General features: G+C 34.5%; 1 protein-coding gene across 2 annotated transcripts in view; it reads left to right on the plus strand.

The window, feature by feature from the left end:
• Positions 1 to 1,576: 1,576 nt before the first annotated feature.
• Positions 1,577 to 22,486, plus strand: part of LOC145247888 (SOSS complex subunit B2-like) — a 68,431-nt gene continuing 47,521 nt past the window's right edge. The window contains exons 1-2 of one of the 2 annotated variants that reach the window (XM_080109499.1): positions 1,577 to 1,703; positions 3,448 to 3,586. In XM_080109499.1, the coding sequence (XP_079965625.1) occupies positions 1,685 to 1,703; positions 3,448 to 3,586 (158 nt within the window). In that variant the 5' untranslated portion in view covers positions 1,577 to 1,684. Of the gene's footprint in view, positions 1,704 to 2,444; positions 2,674 to 3,447; positions 3,587 to 22,486 lie in introns of those variants that run through there. The other variant, XM_080109498.1, reaches the window with a different exon arrangement.

Raw genomic sequence — 22,486 nt, forward strand, 5'->3', positions numbered from 1 at the left:
AATTTAAAAACAAAAAAAGTAGTGTTTTTTAGAAATTTACCTGTAAAGTCCGAAGTTTAAAACCTTTTTTAAAAAAAAACTGTAGAGGACTAGGATATATAAATCCTAATCCCGTTACAAAAGAATAATGAAACGAATGGGATTGAAGGAAACAAAGACTCAATTGATGGATAAGATAAATGTTGTTTATTTGCTGTTGAAAGAATGAACGTTTTAGTTATAACATGTGTTCATGTCCGCGCGTGTGTAACCAATGTTCGTTGCGGGACTGGCAAGAAAAGGAAATGTGTGTTCATCTCAAGTTCGGGTCACTATCGTTTGTTCGCGCGTGGGAAGAGAAATGAATGTTGTAGTGGAAATTGGAATGATAGTCCAGCGTGTAGACAAAGACAAAGAATGGAGAGTTGACGTCAGTTAGCAGTCAGCTACGCGAAGGTGTTCTCAGGGACCAGTAGTAGATAGAGAGAGAAAGAGTGTAGGTACTGTCTGTTGGCCTTTTGTCCCATATAGATAGTAGTAAGTGGGCGTGATGCACGCGGTCGGTCCGTAGACCGACCAACTCGAAAGCTCGGCCTAAAAGAAGGAGTCGCTTATTGCTCTTCCTTTTATACTCATTTCCGGAGTGTCTTTTGTGCATGTGTATATTTCCTTTGAAAGCGGAAGTGACGTCGTCCATGTGTGCGTTTGTGTGCGCGTGTGTGAGTACATGTGTATACGTTAGCGTGTGTGTATATATACGTGAATGTGAGTGTATGTACGCGAACGTGAATATATGTACGTGTGTGGACGTGGGCGCGTATGTTTGTGAGCACGTATGTATATGACATAGCTTGAAATATGAATGTGTGTTTTTGTGCGAGACTAGAAAAGGCTTGCACAAAACCCACGTTGTTTGTTTTTGTGTGTGTGTTTTTTTAATGAAACCTTGGTCCTTGCTCCTTTAATTGAAAAAAAAAATTAGGGCTTGAATGACATTTTTCGAGGAGTTATAAGCTTCAAAAGATGGCGGGTGGAATTATTTAATAGTTTTCACGAAATTTCTGACACTGCTACTCATGCACTTATTGATCCGTGCTGAAATAATAACGTTATTTAAAAAGCCATTCTTAACATGGGGAGGGGACGGTGTTTTGTATCTATTCTAAACTTACAATTGAATAAAAAAAAACATATCATAAAACTTTAATTAAACTTGGAAATATGATTTAAAAAATAGCGTGGAACAGTAAGTGCATTTAGCACCAATACTTTTAAATTAAGGGGAGTGCTTAGATCTTATTTTAAATGATAGAAACTCGAACGCCCCCCCCCCAATAAAAAGTATTTGGAAAAATCAATTTTATAGTGAGTTTTAAGAATGGTTAACCGAAGATAAATGGTGAAACAACAATAAATAAATAATGCTACTTTTTTAACTACCTGAATGAGTTTTGTAGCAGACGAAAATTGCAACAAGCAACGAGGAGCGAAATCTCATGGCCGGAGATTTTGAATCAATTTTCTTCCAGGCTTATTCAATCAGAAGCCAGCTCTGTCATGTGACCACTGACCAAGTGTATAAAATCTAAAATGTTTAACCAGAAACAGACTCTCTTCCTTCCTGGTTTTGCCTGACAGCGCACTCCTCTGTTGTTGAATCACGACCGCGTCTGGGCCTTTGGGTCATGAGTACATACAAGCCAACATGGCTATCTCCAAAACACGTATCCACTGAACTCTTTTCTCTTTCTTTCTCATTTAACTTTTCATATCTAATCTATGTCTCCACACCAGAAACTCTTTCCACGGCTACTATAGATACAAGCACACATAAACACTGTTCTCCTTCAACAAGCTAAAATCTACGCTTCCACACATTACACAAGAACACTTTCAGCTACGAACTCATTTCTTTCCTATATTCTTACTAACAAAAATAACCAATAAAGTTGCTTTTAAATGTTAGAATGAGACTTCTTTTCTTGCCTTTATTCAATAGTTTACTTGATGTTTTAAAGTATTTTCCAGCGCTTTTCTTTACTTTTTTAATTTTAAATTGTGGATGTGTAGATGTCAAATATCTCCAGATTTTCTAGAAAAAACACTAGCCGCGAGATCAAAATTTTACTCGCTAGATTTGCAATGCAAACGAAATCTCTAGATCTAGCTTGAAAATCGCTAAATTGGCAATACTGTTTGTGAAATTCGCATTTCTTCTCTTTGTTGTCTCCCTTGCGTTAAAGTGCCCGTATGTTGCTGCCTGTATAAATTCGAGTTTTCTTTTTGACATACTCATTAGGAGTGAAAGCGTCTTACATCTACTTCCCCTTTTCCTTATTTTTAAGCATATTAGCACGTCCTAAAAAATATTTGGTAACCAACGCCCATCAGATTTCAATATCAGTAATTAATTACCAAGTTAGACCAGACGAGTTTTTTTTTTTTTCACTTTAAAAATGAGATGTCTTCTGAAATCAAACCAACGTAAATTTAAATACATTAATATAAAAATATTTTAAATTAAATATTAAAAGCACAATTTTGGGCCTGGTTAGTTACTAACTTATTGGTTTGTGTAGATTTTATTTTTAAATTCTTTACATTGTTTGATGGAGGGTCATCCATATGTACAAATCAGAGACCTAAGACCCGGTATGAAGAGTCTAAATGTTATTTTTATTGTTCTGGATATAGGTAGGTAAACAAAAAACGTACAATATACTTACTGCCCCCTCCCTCTCGGGCCTGACTTTAGTATTTTTATTCTAGGCGTGTAATTGAACTCTTTTTTTTTTTTTTCACTCCCAATTTGTTTGTTTCACGTAAGTGTAAAAAAAAAAAAAAAAAAAAAAATTTACTCGATGTATAGTGTATGTACCCCATCTCCCTCACGAGTAGCGCCATAAGTAATATATTTCTCTGCCACAGGGTGGTGGGTTGGGGGGTAGTTTCTGTGACGTATGCAAAACGGAAGTGTGACGTAGAAAAACGGAAGTTGGGTTTTAGAATATCAGGCTATTTCTCTTCTGATTTAATTCTTATGTCCAGTATGAAAATGTTCTACCCTAAGGTGAGATTGTATCACACTCTTTAACTTGGATTTGGATTCCCTCACCCTTACCCTTACCCCCTAACGCAACTAAGCTTAAAATATTCTTCCACACCGCGTGTTCTTTGTGGGGCTGAAAATTTTCTAAGCTTTTTTACTGCCATCAATGGCGTATGATTTCACTACGCATTTGTGTCCTCGCAACTCCATTTATAATGTACATCTATTTTAATTTTACCCATCTAAAATACCAATTAAAATCTTTATTTTATGAAATTAAAAATATTTTCTAAAATAAAGTTAACCTTAAAATTAATGCAGTAATGTTAATGTTAAGATCGAGATTTTACTTCGAATTCTAGTGAAAGTCCTGTCTCCTTTAAAACGTTATTTTTCTATTAAAACATTTCTTTTTGTAGGCAAACCAACTCGTACTAAAGATGGGCATGATGTCAGGTCTTGTAAAGTTTCCGATAAATCCGGGTCGGTGAATGTCTCCGTCTGGGATGAAGCCGGTTGTTTGCTACAAACGGGCGACATTTGCAAACTGACAAAAGGGTAAGAACCATCTCAATACCTTACAGCCTTGTTATTGTTTTTACTGCCTTTATACTTCAAATTACTTCATAGGTGAACGTTTTGGAGTTAAATTTAATTTAATAAGGACGACGTACGTCTCATAGCTTTTTTTTCTTCTTTTTAAAGCGATACAAATAACTAGACTCCATGTGCAATACTGCACTCAATTTTGTTAAAATGTTGCTTTTTGTATTTTTTTTTTTTTTTTTTTTTTTTTTACATTTTCAGCATGTTATTCTTCAGATTGTGTTTGTAATACTAAAAGAAAAAGTATAATTTTTGATATGTGCAGTGCAGAATACTGACTACAGTGAAATAACGTTAGTAACCCATTCTTAACATGAAGATATTTTTTTACCTAACAATTTAATAAACAAATGTTAAAAATTGAATTTAACTTCAACATCTTACCCCCCTCCCCTTAAAAAAAAAGCACCGATTGCATTCTGCATATTTTTTTTTATTCCTTTGATTTTTTTTACCACATTTTAAATCGTCGTTTAGTCCTCATTTATTTTTTCAACTTCTCTCAACTCGTCCATTTTTGTTTTAATTTTAAATGTTTTTTTTATTTTTTTTTATTTCATCTCTAATATAAATACATTAATCGGTTTACCCAGCGGTTGAATTTCGCACATCAAATATGGCTGCCGTCATATCGTGTTCATGAATTTTTTTTCTCGTGGAGGACCCCCCTCCCCCCCAACAATTTATGAGAGCAAAAAGACGGATAGAGGACAAATTGGTTCACGTTTACGAGCAGTCAGTACCTCCCTTTTTTTTTTCTTTTAATTTTTCAACAATAAAGTCAAGTCCATATTTAAATATTTTCAATTTCTAATGCAACGTTCTAGGCTCATTCCATGGAAAGTGATCCAAAATCAAAGAATTTCAATATTTTTTTTTTTTTTTTTAAGACACCTTAAACTATAAAAAAAAATAAATTCTAATCTTTTATCTTGTGTGCTACTGCTGAACTGCTGAAGCTATAAACATCGGCTATTTAATGAAGTCAGAAAATGAATGCCTATTTTTCAGGCATTCATTTTTACTAATAAATAACAGAATTGTTTAATTCTATTTTTCATGATTGAGACATATAGAGATTTCAAAATAATTGAGGCTCTAAGTTTCTGTTAATCATTTTCACATTAAATTTTCATAAAGTTAGCCCGGTAATCGTGAAGAAAGAGAGAGCCTGTTTCCTCCGTTCGACTATAGGTGGCGTTACTGTCTGTCCACCCAGTTACGGAAGTACAAAATGTATATAATGCCACCCTTGAAATAAAAATAAATGTTTTTGTTATATTTTAATTTTAAACATGTTTCTTTTTTTTTTTTTGTGCAAACATATTTAAGTTTTATTTTTTTGCAAACATATTTAAGTTTTATTTTTCCAAACATTTACGTTTTGATGCTTGTTTATTTTTAAACATTTACGTTTTTTTTTTTTTTTTTTTTTTTGCAAGCATAAACTAAATGTTTTTGCTATATTTTTCTTTTAAACATATTTATGGGTACAACCGTTTTTCCGCGAGTATTTTTTTACGCTCTTATGATAATAATAAAAAAATCAACGTTTTTTCTTTTATCTTTTTTATGGCCCCCCCCTTTTTTTCTTAATTTTTCTGCACTTACTTTACCTTTTCCGCAAGTATATATATATATATATATATATATATATATATATATATTTGAAAAAGGATATTGTAAAACCTGAATCTTACTTGAAACTACTATTAAAAAATAGCGCGGTACCAATAAGTGCATAAGCAAACTTTTCAAAAAGAAAAATATTTCAAAAATATTTAGTTTATGCTTGCAACCCCCCCCCAAAAAAAAAAAACCGTAAATGTTTTAAAATAAACAAGCAACAACACGTAAATGTTTGGAAAAATAAAACTTAAATATGCTTGGAAAAACAAACAAAAAAAAACGTAAATATGTTTGAAAAAACAAAAAACAAAACTTAAATATGTTTGCACCCCCCCCCCAAAAAAAAACCATGTTTAAAATTAAAATATAACAAAAACATTTATTTTTATTTCAAGGGTGGCATTATATACATTTTGTGCTTCCGTAACTGGGTGGACAGACAGTAACGCCACCTATAGTCAAACGGAGGAAACAGGCTCTCTTTCTTCACGATTACCGTTAGCCCTATGTTCATGTAACACATGTGACGCTTAATCGACTTTTATTTTCTCATTCTTTAATAAACCCCCCCCCCCCCCAAGGAAACAATCCTTTCTGGTTATAAGCTAGTATTTTTTTTTTTTTTTTTTTTTTTTTTTTATTACATTGCCACTTTGGCGTAGGGGGGCTACTATCAGGGGCAACAACTACTGGGGTACTATGTAGGGATTTGGGCAGCAAGGTCGGTTCATGTTGCACTTGAACTTCTGCACGTCAGTACAGTTGGGGAAGCACTAAGCAGGGACCTGGAATGGAATTCCAAAGTCTAGCGGTTCTGTGGGAAGAAACTACTGGAGTAGAACGATCTTTTACATCTAGGGATCTCTACAGTGTGGGGGGTGTGATTTAGCAGTCTGTCGAGGGTGTTCATGTCGTGGGGGCACAAGTGCTTGCAGTTCGTCAGAGCATTCACCATTAAAATACTTGTAGAGAACAGGCAGAGGGATGCAACGTTTCGTCGATGGGACAGGCTGAAGCTTAGATGCCAGTTCAGGGCCTATCAGATTTGCAACTCTTTTGAACCTTGCCAAGGAGTGAGAAACTAGTAGCCGATGCACCAGCCCAAATATGACAGCAACACTCCATACATGGGTGAATGGTTGCCTTATAGAGGTACAGGATACTTTCGGGTGTTAGTAGTTTTCTAGCACGGTAGAGAGATCCCACCTTCCTTGCAGCGGCCCTGGCAATGCCTTCAATGTAATTGTTCCAACTCTTGTTTCCTGTGAACGTTAGGCCAGGGAGTTTTAAAGATGTACTCTTAGATAAAGAGTCATTGGCCATTGCTATAGGTGGTAGAGAAGGTTTCTTGTAATTATTGAATGAAACTAGTTTAGTCTTGGCGGCATTGAATGTGAACATCCATTTTTGTCCCCATTCCACTAGATTGGAGGTCATCCTCTAGTGTTTTTGCCATTTCTTTAGATATGTGTTCATTTGTTGTCCTGTGGTGTCATCAGCATATATACCCATCTCAGAGACAATTTTGTCGGAGGTCATTTATGAATTAGGAAGAGTAGAGGTCCAAGGATAGAACCCTGGGGCACTCCCGCATTTATATCATTTAGATGTACGACCGTCGAGGACAACCTGGATTTTTCTCTTATCTAAGAAGGGTTTAATTATGTTAAGTATTCTACCAGTGATACCGTATAATCTAATTTTCCTGAGGAGTCCCTCATGCCAGTCAAAAGCCTTAGATATATCTAGAGCTACTGCTCTGCCCTCCCCCGCTTTGTCCAGTGAATGGTATATATGTTCAGAGATTAGTTAGGATGTTTGCTGTGAAACGAGCTTGTCTAAATCCATATTGTTGGTCGGTCAGAAGTTTAGCATCTGTAAGGTGATGGACTAGAGCATGGTTAATTAAGGTCTCAAATATTTTGGCAAAAAGTGGGAGGAGGCTAATGGGGCGATAATTTACTGGGTCAGTTCTTTCGCCAGAATTCTTGAATACTGGTACCACAGAAGCAGTTTTCCAACAGCCCAGAAAGCAAGCTGCATTAAGGCATTTGTTGTAGAGTTTGGAGAGAACTGGAGCCACTTTGGCCGATCACTTTTTTAATAGCACAGCTGGGATGAGATCAGGTCCACATGCTTTTGAAGTGTCAAGGTTTTTTATGATAGCATCCACCTGAGCAGGGGTGATTTTCAGATCGTCTAGTGTGGCGTCTGTCCGCATAGGAAATTCAGGTAGGGGGTGGTTGGAGGGTCCAGTGTGGAGTTTGAGGCAATCCGACTGGCAAGCATGTTAGCCTTCTCGGTTGCTGAGCCAACAACCTCGTGATTATTATCGTATAATAATAATAATAATATATTTGCAAAATAATAGCAAAAAAAAAAAAATCTAGCTATTTTTTTCTTATGGAAAGAATACTTTGAATTTGTTACACACGTTACGTCACGTGTTACATTATGACCACAGAGATATAGAAGACCTGTTAACTAAAAAATGCCTGCTGGCAATGTAGGTAAGATTTATTAAAGTATCACTGTCGGATACTATATGAGGACATTTTTAAAGATTTAAAACGTTAAAAAAGAAAAAACAATTCCGATTCGATTAATAATAAAACTGAACTTTATTCAATATTATGTAAAATTACGTAATTTTAAAGCAATATACAATCTAATGATAAAACTGAATTATGAATTTAAGGAACAAACAAAGAAACATAATAAACACAAGTATTTCTTGGCCTTTGGGACAAGATCACAGTGTAGTATCTGTTTTGATGCTACACTTCACCTTTCCTGTCTTCGGTCGGTGGAGAAATCGTTCATGACTGAGATTATTTTTGTTCCTATCCAGAGTGCCCCTTATTGGGAAGCTGGATTTTCCCCACGAGATCATATGTTGAACTATTTAAATAACTATTACTTTAAATACATCCAATACATGATATTCCCAAAATAATTGCCTTTGATTCGCTGCCAGAGGAATTCTTGTAGATGACTAAGTTTTGCAAACACCTCATCATTCTTTTATTTTATTTTTTTAATAAAACTAACTTTAATTTTAAAATTTCGATGTTTGAAAAACAGTCCATAATATATATTTCATTATAAAAAGTTCTATTTTTGTTTGATAAAAAGAATACAACAGTTAGTAAATACAAAAAAAACAGTCCATTAAGTTCAAATAAAGACTGTTTGAATAAAACTTATGAAAAAAAAAAAGGGTTATTCTATACGGTTTTTGTCATCCATAGATAAAAATGTCAGACGTTACTTCCGCCAAATGGCTTTGTAAACAAAGGAAGGAGAATCTTCAACATTACCGAAAAGCACAAAGTTCAAGCCAAATTTAATTTTAAAAAAAAAACCCGGCTGAATTCATGAAATTTAGCCTTAAAATGTCCAGTTGTTCCAAAATAAAGAAATAACAGCATTCGACATTGTATCTGGTGCCTATTTGGCAATGGGGATCTAACTTGTGTATGTCAGTCCTGCTTTTTATTCATTTATTTATTTTTTTTTTTTATTACGTTTAAACGGTCTTTAAAAATTATGAAAGAAATTTTTTTTTTTTGGGGGGGGGGGGTTAACATTTAGAAGGGAGGGGTCGCTGGTTGAATCCAAGTTTAGCGTTACAAATTCCAGAGAATTTTTGGAGGAAGGGCACTATTGCCAAACAAATTATTTTGCGCTAAATAGTATTTTTTCTTTAAAACATTAACCATTGTAAGCAGAGAACAAAATATCGAAGCCAGTGATTTGTTTTCTTTATATCGCCATCTTCTAAATTGAAAATAAAAATGTCCACTTGTCACAAAGTCATCATTTAATCTGATTGGTCCATTTTTTTTTCTTCGAGAGTGACTTGCCCCTTCTTTTTTAGGAGGGGGGGGGGGGCTGTTGGGGCTAATGAGTGAAGAAAACTGCTGAACTTCGTAATATTTTTATGCCTTGTTCACTGTGCACTCACGGGACACCATGCATGCTTCACTTGTTTTTCTTAGATGCTTGGTCGCGTAAAAAAATACCTCTTTTGATGTTTAAGGTGCAGTCGACGAATCAATTTTTTAAAATGTTTTAACCAAAAACCATATTATGTACTTAATTGTCATGCCGAAAATAGTAATATATCCTAAAATTAGGAAAATTGAGTAAAAATTTCTAGTTTTAAAAATAATTGTTACGGAAAATTAGGTAAAATCGCATTGTGCTTGGATGTTCAGCTACACAAGAAACATAACTCCGAAAGGAACATTTTAGATTACATGTGTCATGGCAGAAATATTTGTTGTCGATAGCGATACTTTTTTTTTTTTTTTTTTTTTTTGTGCTAACATAACAACACCATAGTAATTTACATCCTAGAGAGGATTCATTTCTCCACTAACTCCGAAAGGAACATTTTAGATTACATGTGTCATGGCAGAAATATTTGTTGTCGATAGCGATACTTTTTTGTGCTAACATAACAACACCATAGTAATTTACATCCTAGAGAGGATTCATTTCTCCACTGACGATGGGTTATTACTCTAAAGGACCTTTGAATTAAATATCACCCACAGTTAAAATTCAGGTAGATAAATGAATGAATATATAATAAAAAAAGAAAAAAATATTGAATTATCTATTCATATATTTCTCACGACTGTACATTCCTGCATTGTTCTAGCCTTCTAAAAATACCTTTTATTCTCTAACAATGCTTCAAGCAAACTACGCCATACTTACAATAGTAGTTATTTGCATTTTCAGGATTTTTTGTATATTACTATTTTCGACATGACATAATTTTTGATATATTTCCAAAAATTGAATTTTTAACTATACCTTAAGCATCAGGATTTTGTAGAACTTTTTTTTTTTTTTTTTTTCTTTTAACAATCTTATTTTTGTTAATTAACATTGGCACTAATGCTAGAGGTGGATAAATCTGAGGGAGATAACTCCTATTTACTAAAAACAAAATGCAGGACACTAAACCATTAGTACTGGAAATGGTTGAAACAGTTTACAAAAATGAAATGCGTTAACAAACTTCAACAAAAACAAATGAAAGAATTTTTTTTTTTTTTTTAATCATAACAAATATTTATACATGAATACCATACCTGAACAATTATAATCAGTTACTCAATCAAAAAATAAAACAAATTGGCATTAGAAACTGAGCACCTCCTACAAATATTTAAATTAGTGTTGGGACGATTCCTAATTTTTATACGATTCCGATTCCGGGAAAATATTGATTTCCGATTCCTAGGGAATTATTGTTTTGAAATATACCAGGTAGTTTTATACTTATGGTCGGTAGTTCCCAAATATGTTCCCTAACTTTGGAAGAGATATTTTATGTCTACACCGTCGTGTTTTGGTTTAAATAAAATTATTATATAGTAAACTAAACGGAAAACTTAGCAAAATTTATTTTAGAGAAAATTTATTTTACTTAATTGGAATACAGAAAAAAAACTCAAAGAAAATAGAATTTATCCTTCAGAGAAAAAAACAAATAAAATAGAATTTATATAACAGAACAAAAACAAGAAAATTAGAGAATAAATACACACGATTCATTATTTTGGTCCTCATAATTAACAGATTTAATGAATTAAATAAAAAAAAATATAGCGGAAGAGAAAGAAAATATATACTAATTAAATATAAAAAAGATAAATATTTAATTTAATAATTTATAAATGAATGTGCGTAATGAAAAAAAACAATATACCATGTGACATGGCGCCGTAGATACAAAATAACCTTTCCAAAGTTAACGACCATATATGAGAAATACCATTAATAGAAAGTTTTTGTGTTTTATACCAAAAAGGTAGGTATAGCGAAAAGTTACAATTAAAGGAAATGGTGCTACCAGATCAGGCTGCCCTGTGGCTTCCTGAGACGAAATGCACCTACATTGACGTTTTTTTGTTTTCTGATCTTTTTTGTAAAACTTAATTATGTTCTGCAAAACCAAAAATAAAACAGCCTATTTCCCCCTCCCCTTTTTATTTTATTTTTTCCTACCTTACTCCCGGTCCTGGATATGACCTTAAACTACATCCGATGGTGAGGTCCAGCTTACGGGCTTGGGGAGTGTGGAGCCACCTCTTAATTGCCATTGCTCCCAGGTCCACCCTGACCCGGAGTGGTAGTACCTGTTAGGGTCCCAACTATGGGTTAAATAGAAACAGATTTTAAAAAGGAAAAGAAACAACAAAAAAAGAAAGAAAAAGAAAACAAATATATTCTATTAAATTATCTATTTATTTATTTATTTTTTTGCCCTGTTGGTAGGGCATGAGAACAAACCGACTGTCCCCCTGCAGAGGGTAAAAATCCCTCAATGGGGCAACCAGTTAGCCGTGGGTTGCTACCCGTAAAGTCTTAGGACGTGATCCTAGTGATTGAGCGAACCTAAACCAGGCTACATAGAAGTTTAGGCACCGCAACACATTACTTTGGCCCTTACTTCGATTAGACGGGCGGTCGGAGAGGCCCGATCCGACCAATCGGCCAGTCACGCCAAGCCCCACCATATATTGCCCATTCCAAAAACCCACTACTAATACAACACATCCCCCCCTCTCCCACAAATAACCCTACTCCCTAATATATGATGGAAAGCGGTGGCTGAGGGTCAATCGATTAGGTGTGAATATCGATGACGAGGCTGTAAACCCCTCAGGATTGCTACAGATCCCATAGCAATATCAAGAGAGAACAGATAATCATTATGATACCACCAAAGTCGGTTATATAATCATTGTATCCCTGTAGAGGCTGGGCGAATGGGTTTCCCCCCAGGCTCTTCCCAAATAGGACTCCGAGGTGGGTGGGGAACAAAGATGACGAAAAAAGAAAACAAAATATATGGCTTATTCCTCCCAAAAACCACCCAACCACCCAAAGAGAACCCACTCTGATGTCTCTGACATCAGTAGCTCTGACGAAGAGACTATAAAACCAAGGAAATCAACATTCGTAGTAATAGAATCAATGGAGGAAACTCCTTTGAGCAAACTATCACCTTTTAAAATTGAAAAAAATCTTAAAACTCTAAAACCAAAGTCTATTAAAAAAACAATTTAATGGCAGCCTACTAATAGAAACCCATAACGAAGAACAAACTAAAGAAATATTGAAACTAAAATTATTTGAAAACATCAAAGTCAAATGCTACAGACATCCAACCCTAAATACCTGCAAAGGAGTAGTGAAAAGCCACGAACTTGCACTTTGTCCCTTGGAGGAAATCCGGACAAACTTACAGAAACAGAATGTGTTAGATGTTCGCAGAGTTCAAATTAAAAAAGGTGAGAAAATCGATACCAATACATATATACTAACTTTCGATTCCCTCACCATACCCAAAGAAGTGAAAGTCGGATATATGAAAATAAATGTAGAAATTTATATTCCAAACCCCCTCCAATGCTTCAAGTGCCAGAAGTTTGGACACCATCAAGATCGGTGCACACGATTACCAGTGTGTGGAAGATGTGGAGAAAGTGGCCCACACATTGACTGCAGAAAAGATTTCAAGTGTGCCAACTGCCTGGGAAACCATGGCGCTGGCTCTAGATATTGCGAAATATGGAAAAGAGAAAAAGAAGTGACCAAACTAAAACATATAAAGAATATATCCTACCCAGAGGCCAGGAAAATCATCGAAACTAAAACATACGCAGATGCAACAAAAAAAACTACTCCAATCAACAATCAAAATGGTCATATACATGTAACGGATACAACTGACAAGAAAATTGATGTCCTAAGCAAACTAATAAAGGAAATGAAAGAACTATTAGAAGAAATGAGGAAAATGAATAGTGCAATGTCTGCAACCAATCCAAGGATAATATTAAGTAAAGACACTACTGAACCACAAAAAGAAACAAAACCACAAACCATTTCTACAAAAACAACCGATCAAACACATCACAAGCCAGAAAAGAATCAAAAATCCCCCCAGACAAAAAAAAAAAACAAACAAAAACAGGAAAAGAAAGATCCCGATCTATATCTCGAACAGGGACTCCGACAGAAAATAGATTTGAGGGATTGGAGACGATGGAAGTTGAACACAATTCCAAATGATGAACAAAATATTACAATGGAATATCAGAGGGATAAAAGCAAACCAAAATGAACTCACATTATTAATAACAAATATGAGCCCAGCACTTGTCTGTCTACAGGAGACCTTTCTGAAAGAAAATAATACCATCAACATAAAACACTACACATCTTACAACTACATAAATAAAGATACGGACAGAGCTTCTGGAGGCACATCAATACTTGTGAAGAATGAAGTCCCTCAAAGACAAATAAATATAAACACAAACTTGCAAGCAATTGCAGTTTCAGTGACTCTACATAGAACTATAACACTTTGCTTAATCTACATCCCTCCAAAAGATACAATCAACGAAACTGAGATAACTTAATTAATAAAACAACTCCCTAAACCCTTTTTTCTACTAGGAGATCTCAACAGTCACAATGTAATATGGGGAAGTAAAGAAACAAATAAAAAAGGAAAAGAAATAGAAAACATAATAAATAAAAATAATCTATGCCTCCTTAATAATCAAAACTACACCTATATGTACCCAGCAACAGGTACTTTCACCGCCATTGACCTTACCTTATGTGATCCTTCCATATATATGGACTATGACTGGAAAGTACACAATGACACCTGTGGGAGTGATCATTTCCCAATCATCCTGGAAAGTCTAAGTACTAGCACTGAACAAAAAACACCCAAATGGAACCTACATAAAGCGGATTGGGAAGACTTCCAGGAACAGTGCAAAAACCAATTAATTATCGAAAAGAATGATGAAGATGACCATTTGAACTACTTCATTAAAACACTCACAAACATAGCAAATAATACCATACCGAAAACAACCAAAACCAACAATCACAACAAACCTTGGTTCACAAAAGAATGCAAAAAAGCCATCAGAGCTCGACGAGCTGCCTTGAGAAAATTCGAAAAGTATCCAACAAGCGAAAATCTGGATTTCTTCAAAAACAACAGAGCAAAAGCCAGACGAATCATAAAGGAATCCAAAAGAACAACTTGGAGAAATTATATATCCAAAATTAATGTGAATACCAAGGCGAAAACAGTTTGGAACATGATGAGGAAAATAGAAGGAAAGTGTAGTAGTACACCAATATACCACATCTCTAAAGGCAACAAAATATACACCGATCAAAAAGACATTTCCAATAACCTGGCAGATAATTTATCAAAAATTTCATCATGTGACAGACAAACAGAGAAATTCAAAAAGATTAGAGAAAAGGAAGAGAAAAAGAAAATTCTATTTAAATCACAAAATACTGAAAAATACAACCAACCTCTTACCTTGCCTGAATTAAAAGAATCGCTAACCAAATCCCATGACACAGCTACAGGGCCCGATGAAATTCCATATGAAATCCTCAAAAAACTTCCAGAAACCTCAATGAAATACCTACTTGAAATTTTCAATATTATATGGTCCAGTGGAAACGTACCCGAGACCTGGAAAGAGGCCACAATAATACCAATCCCCAAATCTGAAAACTCAAACATCCAATCCCAATCAAGTAACGTCTCAGATCTATTGAATTTCAGGCCAATAGCTCTAACAAGCTGCATTTGTAAGACCATGGAAAGGATTATAAACAAAAGACTAATCTGGTTCCTGGAAACAGAGAATCTTATTACAGAATTTCAAACAGGATTCAGAAAAAACCGAAGTTCAATAGACCACATAGTCAGACTTGAAACCTTCATCAGAGAAGCCTTTGTAAGGAAGGAACATTTAACAGCAGTGTTTTTTGACATGGAAAAAGCCTACGATACTGTGTGGAAGTACGGTGTTACAAGGGATCTGAAGGCGCTTGGACTAAAAGGCAGAATGCCAATTTTTATTGAAAATTTTTAAAAAAATAGACGGTTCAGAATAAAGGTTGGCACAGCTCTCTCGGACTTGAAAGAACAAGAGAATGGAGTACCTCAAGGGAGTATACTGTCAGTGACCCTGTTCAGTATCCGAATTAACAACATTGTAAAAAACCTTAACCCTGGGGTAGATTGCTCCCTATATGTGGATGACTTCCTAATATGCTGTAGATCTAGATATATATCTATAATAGAAAGGAAGCTTCAATTGTGCTTAAACAAAGTAATGAGATGGACGGAAGAGAATGGATTTAGATTCTCCAAAAGAAAAACGAAATGCATGCATTTCTGCAAACTAAAGAACATGCATAATGATCCTGTCCTAACCATGGAAGGAATGCCCATACCCGTTACTGACCAGTACAAATTCTTAGGGATTTTATTTGACAAAAAGTTAACATTCATCCCACACATAAACTATCTGAAAAAAAAATGTAACAAAGCTGTAAATCTTTTGAGAGTGGTAGCACATACCGATTGGGGTGCAGACAGGGAAACACTCCTTAAATTTTACAGAGCACTAGTCCGCTCAAATCTAGACTACGGTTGTTTCATATATGGATCAACCCGAACATCATATATAAAAAGCCTAGACCCTATTCACCATACTGGCCTAAGATTGGCCCTAGGAGCATACAGAACTTCCCCCGTGAACAGTCTATACACGGAAGCACACGAACCCCCACTAGATCTAAGGCGAGAAAAGTTAGCCCTTCAATATTTACTGAAACTGAAGTCTTGCCCAAACAGCCCTGCATACCAATGTACCTTCTATCCTAAATATGAAGAACTCTTTAACATGAGAAGAAAAACTATCAAAACGTTCGGGCTCCGAATGAAGGAAAGCATTGAAGAATCGAAAATTCCAATCTCCAGCATTCACAACTTCATACTGCCTAAAACACCCCCATGGACCATGAAACAAGTTGAAATAAAACTCAACCTAAACAAAAAGTCCAAATCTACCACAAACCCTATTGAATACCACGACGAACTTCAACATTTAAAATTACAATATTCAGACTACACCTTTATCTACACAGACGGGTCTAAAAGCAACAATCACACTGGATGTGCAGCAACGTACCATAAAACCACAATGAAGAAAAATCTATATTCACTGCAGAGACTATAGCTATCGATCTAGCACTCAACATAATTTCAGAGGAAACCACCAAAAACTTCATCATTCTCACAGATTCTCTATCAGTCCTATTATCTATACAAAATCAAAAACAAGAAAATCCACTAACAACAAAATTAATAGAAAAAAATCAATATCCTTTCAACTACTAAAAACATTATTCTTGTCTGGATCCCCAGCCATGTGGGGATCAAAGGCAATGACAGGGCAGATACAGCTGCAAAAAGATCTTCTCACCTTCCAACTGACAATTTTAAGATTCCACATACTGATCTTAGACCCCAGATAAAAGCATACATACAGGAAAAATGGCAACTGCGGTGGAGTCGGCAAGAGGGCAACAAATTATACTCAATCAAACCTGAACTTAAGGAACGATGTCCGGACATCAAGAGATCACGCCGAGAAGATGTGATACTGACTCGGCTGCGCATAGGGCACACCAACTTTACTCATTCTTATATACTAAATGGAGAATCGGCGCCAGAGTGCATCCCATGCCAGGAGACACTCACAGTAAAACATATCCTAGTTGGGTGTGATGACCTTGCCCCAACTAGAAAATTATATTATACAGAAAGCAATATGGAAGACCTTTTTGAAAAGGTCAACTCAGCAAATATTCTAGCATACCTAAGGAAAGTAAATTTATATAAGAAAATTTAAGGAAATTTAAAGTCACCCAAATATACACATCCATGTATAAATACAACATTTAATTTCTTAGTTCAATTTTATAAAAAAAGGGAGGAAAGGCTGAAAAAGTCATTCCCCCCCTCCCAATAAAAAAAGTTAAAAGAAAAAAAAAAAGGACTCCGGCATTAAATGACCACATAGGTTGATATGCCGTAAAACCAATCAATCAATCAATCAATCAATTAAAGGAATTTCAAAAACGATTTTTTGTTTGGCTATTGATAGTTGTATTTGTGACGGCAGTTCTTCAGACCTCCATAATTCACAAGGAGTAGTTAACACCTATTATTTTTTCTTACTTTTCATTGCTTTTACACGTTGTTTCTAACGTGAAGAATAAGTTTAGCCAAACTAATTTTTGAATAGGGTATATCAAAGGAACACATATAAAAATGATACCACTATAAAAAACAAATGAAATACTAGATAAAATTGAACAAACAGAATTACCAAAATTACAGAAAAAGATTAAAATAAAAAAAAATGGTGAAGTTTGTTGAGTGAAATGAATTATTGAAAGAAAATTAATTGAACTAATAGAAATGTTAAATAAAAAAAAAATGTCGCATTTCAATATTTTTTTAATAATTAAATTCTCAGGGTTGTCGAAATTAAAAATTAAGTGATTTTTTTTTTATTAGACTTCTTTCGAAGCTTGTTACCTTGAAAAATACATTTAAAACCGTTTTTTTTTAATTATTTGAAAAATAAACGCAATTAAAAAAAAAAATTAATTGATAATTGAAACTTTAAAAACATATTAAACATTGAAAAATTACTTATCTCCCAAATTAATGTCCAATAAAGTAGATCCAGTCTTCATACAAGAATTTGGTTATAATAAATATATCTTTCCCAAACTTAAAAATTAAATCTTTTTTTTTTTTTTTTTTTTTTTAAGAGAGAGAGTGCTTTAAAATCGCCGGGGAGTGCCGCCTAAAATTTTAAAAAAGTAAATTTTAGGAGTTTAGTGCCTTTCAAAGACGGTTATCATAATTTATCATTTAATTTCCTTTTTTTTTTCTCCCCCCCCCACACCTTTCCACGTGGTTCAGTAGTTAACCAGTGCTCCTGTTGCTGTCAGTCAGCTATCTTTACCTAAGTTTTAATTTCTAGTTAAAAGAATTTTTCATGAATAGAATCAGCATTTTTAAAAATTATTTTTTTAGTTGTATATATTGTATTTACTCTTTGAAGTTAAGGAGGGTTAAAAAAATTGGTGACACCTAGATGGTGACGTAGGCAAAAAAAAAAAAAAAAAAAAAAAAGACACTGCGATTTCGACCCTCACTAATAAAACTGCTCTGAGTGACTAGTTGGTAATTTTTTGTTCCTTTTCTTTTTTATTTTGCTCCTCCAATTTATTTGGATGCTTCATAGTTAAATGTTTAACATGTTGGTTGTGGTCATGTTAGATGGTTTTATTCCTCGCGATATTTTAATTTGACAGACTTTGCAAATGGCTTTCAACTCATCGTCTTCATCAACTTCAAAAAGTTTCCATGCAAGACTTTTTTTGGACTTTGGCGTTGTGCGTTCTATCCCAACCATTATCAATGGACCAGAGGTCATCTCGTCAGCGTCAGACAGGGCCAAACTATTTGCAAAGAACTTTGCAGCTAATTCTACCCTATGCGACGAAGGCCATCAACTCCCCATATTTCCTCCTACAACACAGAACAAGCTAGGTAACATACAAATATCCGTGCATGAGGTCGCCAAGCTAATCAAGAACCTAGATTCTAGTAAGGCAACTGGCCCTGATGGCATCCCAATTATAGTGTTAAAAAAGCTTCAACCAGAACTTGCTCCCATACTTACGAAACTATTTAAGCGCTGCCTTAAGGAGAAGTGCTTTCCAACCCCCTGGAAGACCTCATCAGTTTGCCCTGTATTTAAGAATTCAGGTGATAAGTTCTCTCCCTCTCAGTACAGACCAATAAGTCTCCTGTGTGTTATGAGTAAGTTGCTGGAATCCATATTAAATAGAGAAATAGTCAACCACCTCAGCAGGAATAACCTTCTTAGTGACACACAATATGGTTTCCGCTCTGCAAGATCTACCGCAGATGTGCTGACGGTTATATCCCACAGGATTAGTGAATCTCTTGACAAAGGCTTCCTTTCTAGGGCAATTGCTCTTGACATATCAAAGGCCTTCGACAAGGTATGGCATAAGGGTCTACTTCACAAGATTTCCAGCTACGGTATAACTGGAAATGTTTTCTCAATCATTAAATCATTTCTCTCCGATAGGCTCATAAGAGTAGTGGTAGATGGACAAAAATCGGAGGCCTGCAATATAAATGCTGGAGTCCCTCAGGGTTCAATCCTGGGCCCAACTCTCTTCCTGATCTACATCAATGACCTCCCTAAACACATACTTAAATCATTTGTTGACATCTATGCTGATGACACGACCATCTACGGCAACACATCAAAGGCTGTAAATGACAAAGTTCTCTCAGATTCTCTCTCCTCTGATCTCGAGCGCGTGGTTCAGTGGGGGAAGATGTGGCTGGTTACCTTTAATACATCCAAAACCAAACTCCTATCCTTACATCATCAACGCTCTGATCCCCAGCTGGCATCAATTGTGATGGATGGCTTTCGTCTGGGTGAGGCCCCGTGTTTTGACAAGCTTCTGGGTTTGACCTTTACTCTTGATCTGAAATGGAACACGTACATCAAGTCTGTTGCCAAGGTCGCTGGAAAGATGGTGAGATCCTTCTACCGCTCCAGAAGATATCTCACTACTGATGCAATTCTCTATCTATATAAGAGCCATGTATGTCCACATCTGGGCAGGAGCTGCTAGAAAGGACTTATCCTGCCTTGACAGAGTTCAAAATAGACTTCGTAGCCTCTTTTCCTACAACTTTTTTCTCACAGAAGTGATGTTGCGAGTTTGTCTCTGCTTTATCATTATTTTCATGGCAGGTGCTCGACTGAGCTCTAATCAATGGTCCAAACTTTCACAAGAAACACCTGTCTTGCAGAAAACACTATCAATAAATACACCCACTCTTTATCTGTGCCTAAACCTAAACATAGATTCCATGAACAAAGCTTCTTTCTTAGAACTGCACGCCTGTGGAACTCTCTTCCGTCTGCCTGCTTCCCTCCGGACTACAACTTGGATGTCTTCAAGTTCAATGTTAACAAATTCCTAATGAACCACCCCCTTAATTAAACACTTCATCAAATCTCCACACTAACGTAATGTACTTGCAATAACCCTTATCCCTGAGTGGCTTCCGGGCCTTGGTAAGTGATCACTGTAAAAAAAAAAAAAAAAATCCGCTAAAAAAGACAAAAAGAAAAAAATATAAAGGGATGGGGCAGTAAATTGTACCAACCGGTAGTTAACAAAAAAAACTTATAGAATTTAATTTTTGAAACCAATGTATAAAAGTTTACATAATGAAATGCAAATATGCATTTTCTTTTGAATTTTTTTTTTGGTTGACTATGTTCAATTCACACATGGTTGATGCGGTTCAATATTGCTAAACTATAAGTCTTAAGTAAAATTCTATTTATAAATACTTTTTAAAATGAAATTATTTAATTAATCGTAAATATTATTTAGACATAAAAATTAATTGATTACAAAACCTTTTAAAAATATATATATTAATTTCTTTATCGTTCAGCAAAAAACTGCGCAAAACACTTAATTTTCAATTTAAAATTCTAGAAAAAAGATTATATTATTCTGCTTTTAATATAATCAAATTCAGGGTTTTATCTTTCTGGAGAAAAAAATTAAAAAAATGGATTTTATTTCAATGAAATAAAAAAAAAAAAAAAAACTTGACTGAATTGAATTAATTACCCTTGAATCAACAAAGGGGTTATTTAATAACTTTAGGTTTGGAAGAGATAGGTATAGGGTCGATTTTTTTGAAACTTCAAAAGAAGCCGACTATTGTCAAAACTTTGCGAAATAATACAACGTGATCAATTTCATTTTAGAGATATTTCTTTCAAAAGCCTTCTTTTAAAAAAAGAAAAAAGTACATTGTTCTATTAAACCGTTTACCGTTTAAATAATTTGACTTTGCTCGTTTTATTTTAAGAAAATATAAGTTGAAAAAGTATTTTCATTCAGTATTAGAAGATTTGCCAGTAAAAAAAAACAATGTCCAAAAAGATAAGCGTTTTTTTTATTTTTACTCGCAATGTAGAGCCCTGCATACTTCTTTTCAAGTTAACTCTTTTGTAGTTTTGATTACAATAGATCTGAATGAATGAACCTTGTAAGGGAGGGCCACTAAGCATTGCCCTGTTAATAATGAATTTCTTTGGTTTCTTTTTATAACATGCTACATTTCTCTCTTGCGGTAAGAAATATCAGAAATTTTTTTTATTTTTTTCAACATCAGACTAAAAGAATCGTAATGAAGGAATCGGAAAATTAAGATATTTTTTAACGATGCGATTCCGATTCCGATACCTCCCAAAATACACGATTCTTACGATTAACGATTCCGATTAATCGTCCCACCACTAATTTAAATATTGACTTTTCGATAATCTGGTAGATTAGTGTCCATTTGATAATTTGCTAATCTACCAAATTATTGAAAAAGTCAATATTTAAATATTTGTAGGAGGTGCTCAGTTAATGCAATGTAAACCAGTCACCCATTTTAGCACCACTTTACGTTTTTAAGCCAAATTTTGTGAAGTTAATCTTTTTTTTTTTAATTTCATATATGCATTGTCTTTGCACATATTCAATTTTTCTGTATGCGAAAATAAACTTGGTAACCAGTGGAAACTATGCAGAGTATATTGGATAATAAAGGTCTTAAAAACTATTTATTGGTAACAATTTTAAATGTGATATTCCTTCAAAACAGAACCGAAATGAACTTTTTAAAGGTAGATCTTTGTTGGTATTCTACCAAATATTAGATATTTTTTTTTTTTCATTATTAGTGTCCACTCAATCCGCTGGGGCTAAAATTTGAAATTTGACCTTAATGTCAAATGGTTCCAAAATGAAGGGTTGATTTATTAGACCGTTGTATTAGAAACTGAGCACCCATTACAAGTCTTTAAATATTTTATTTTGCTTTTTTATAATCTGGTAGATTAGTGTCCATTCGATAATCTGCTGAAAAAATTTTTTTTTTAAATTGTTACCACGCATAAATTTGCATCTTTTCAGTCCAGTGAAGGGCAATTGCCGACAGCAAAGAGGAATATTCTCTCCATATAATTTGTTGCAGAGTCTACGAAATTAAGACTGGTTCACCATTTCATGGGAAGCATTCTGGCTTCTGCATTCTGGTTTGGTGACCAGAGAATCCTCCTCGATGTAATGAATCCATTTTTTTAAATTTTATTGGTGAAAATTTAGTTTTTTGTGTAAACAAATAAGTTTTTAAAATTTTTAGTACTA

This window comes from Euprymna scolopes, chromosome 26 (genome assembly GCF_053919585.1).
Source record: "Euprymna scolopes isolate OS-2025 chromosome 26, ASM5391958v1, whole genome shotgun sequence".
Classification (NCBI taxonomy): Eukaryota; Metazoa; Mollusca; class Cephalopoda; order Sepiida; family Sepiolidae; genus Euprymna; species Euprymna scolopes.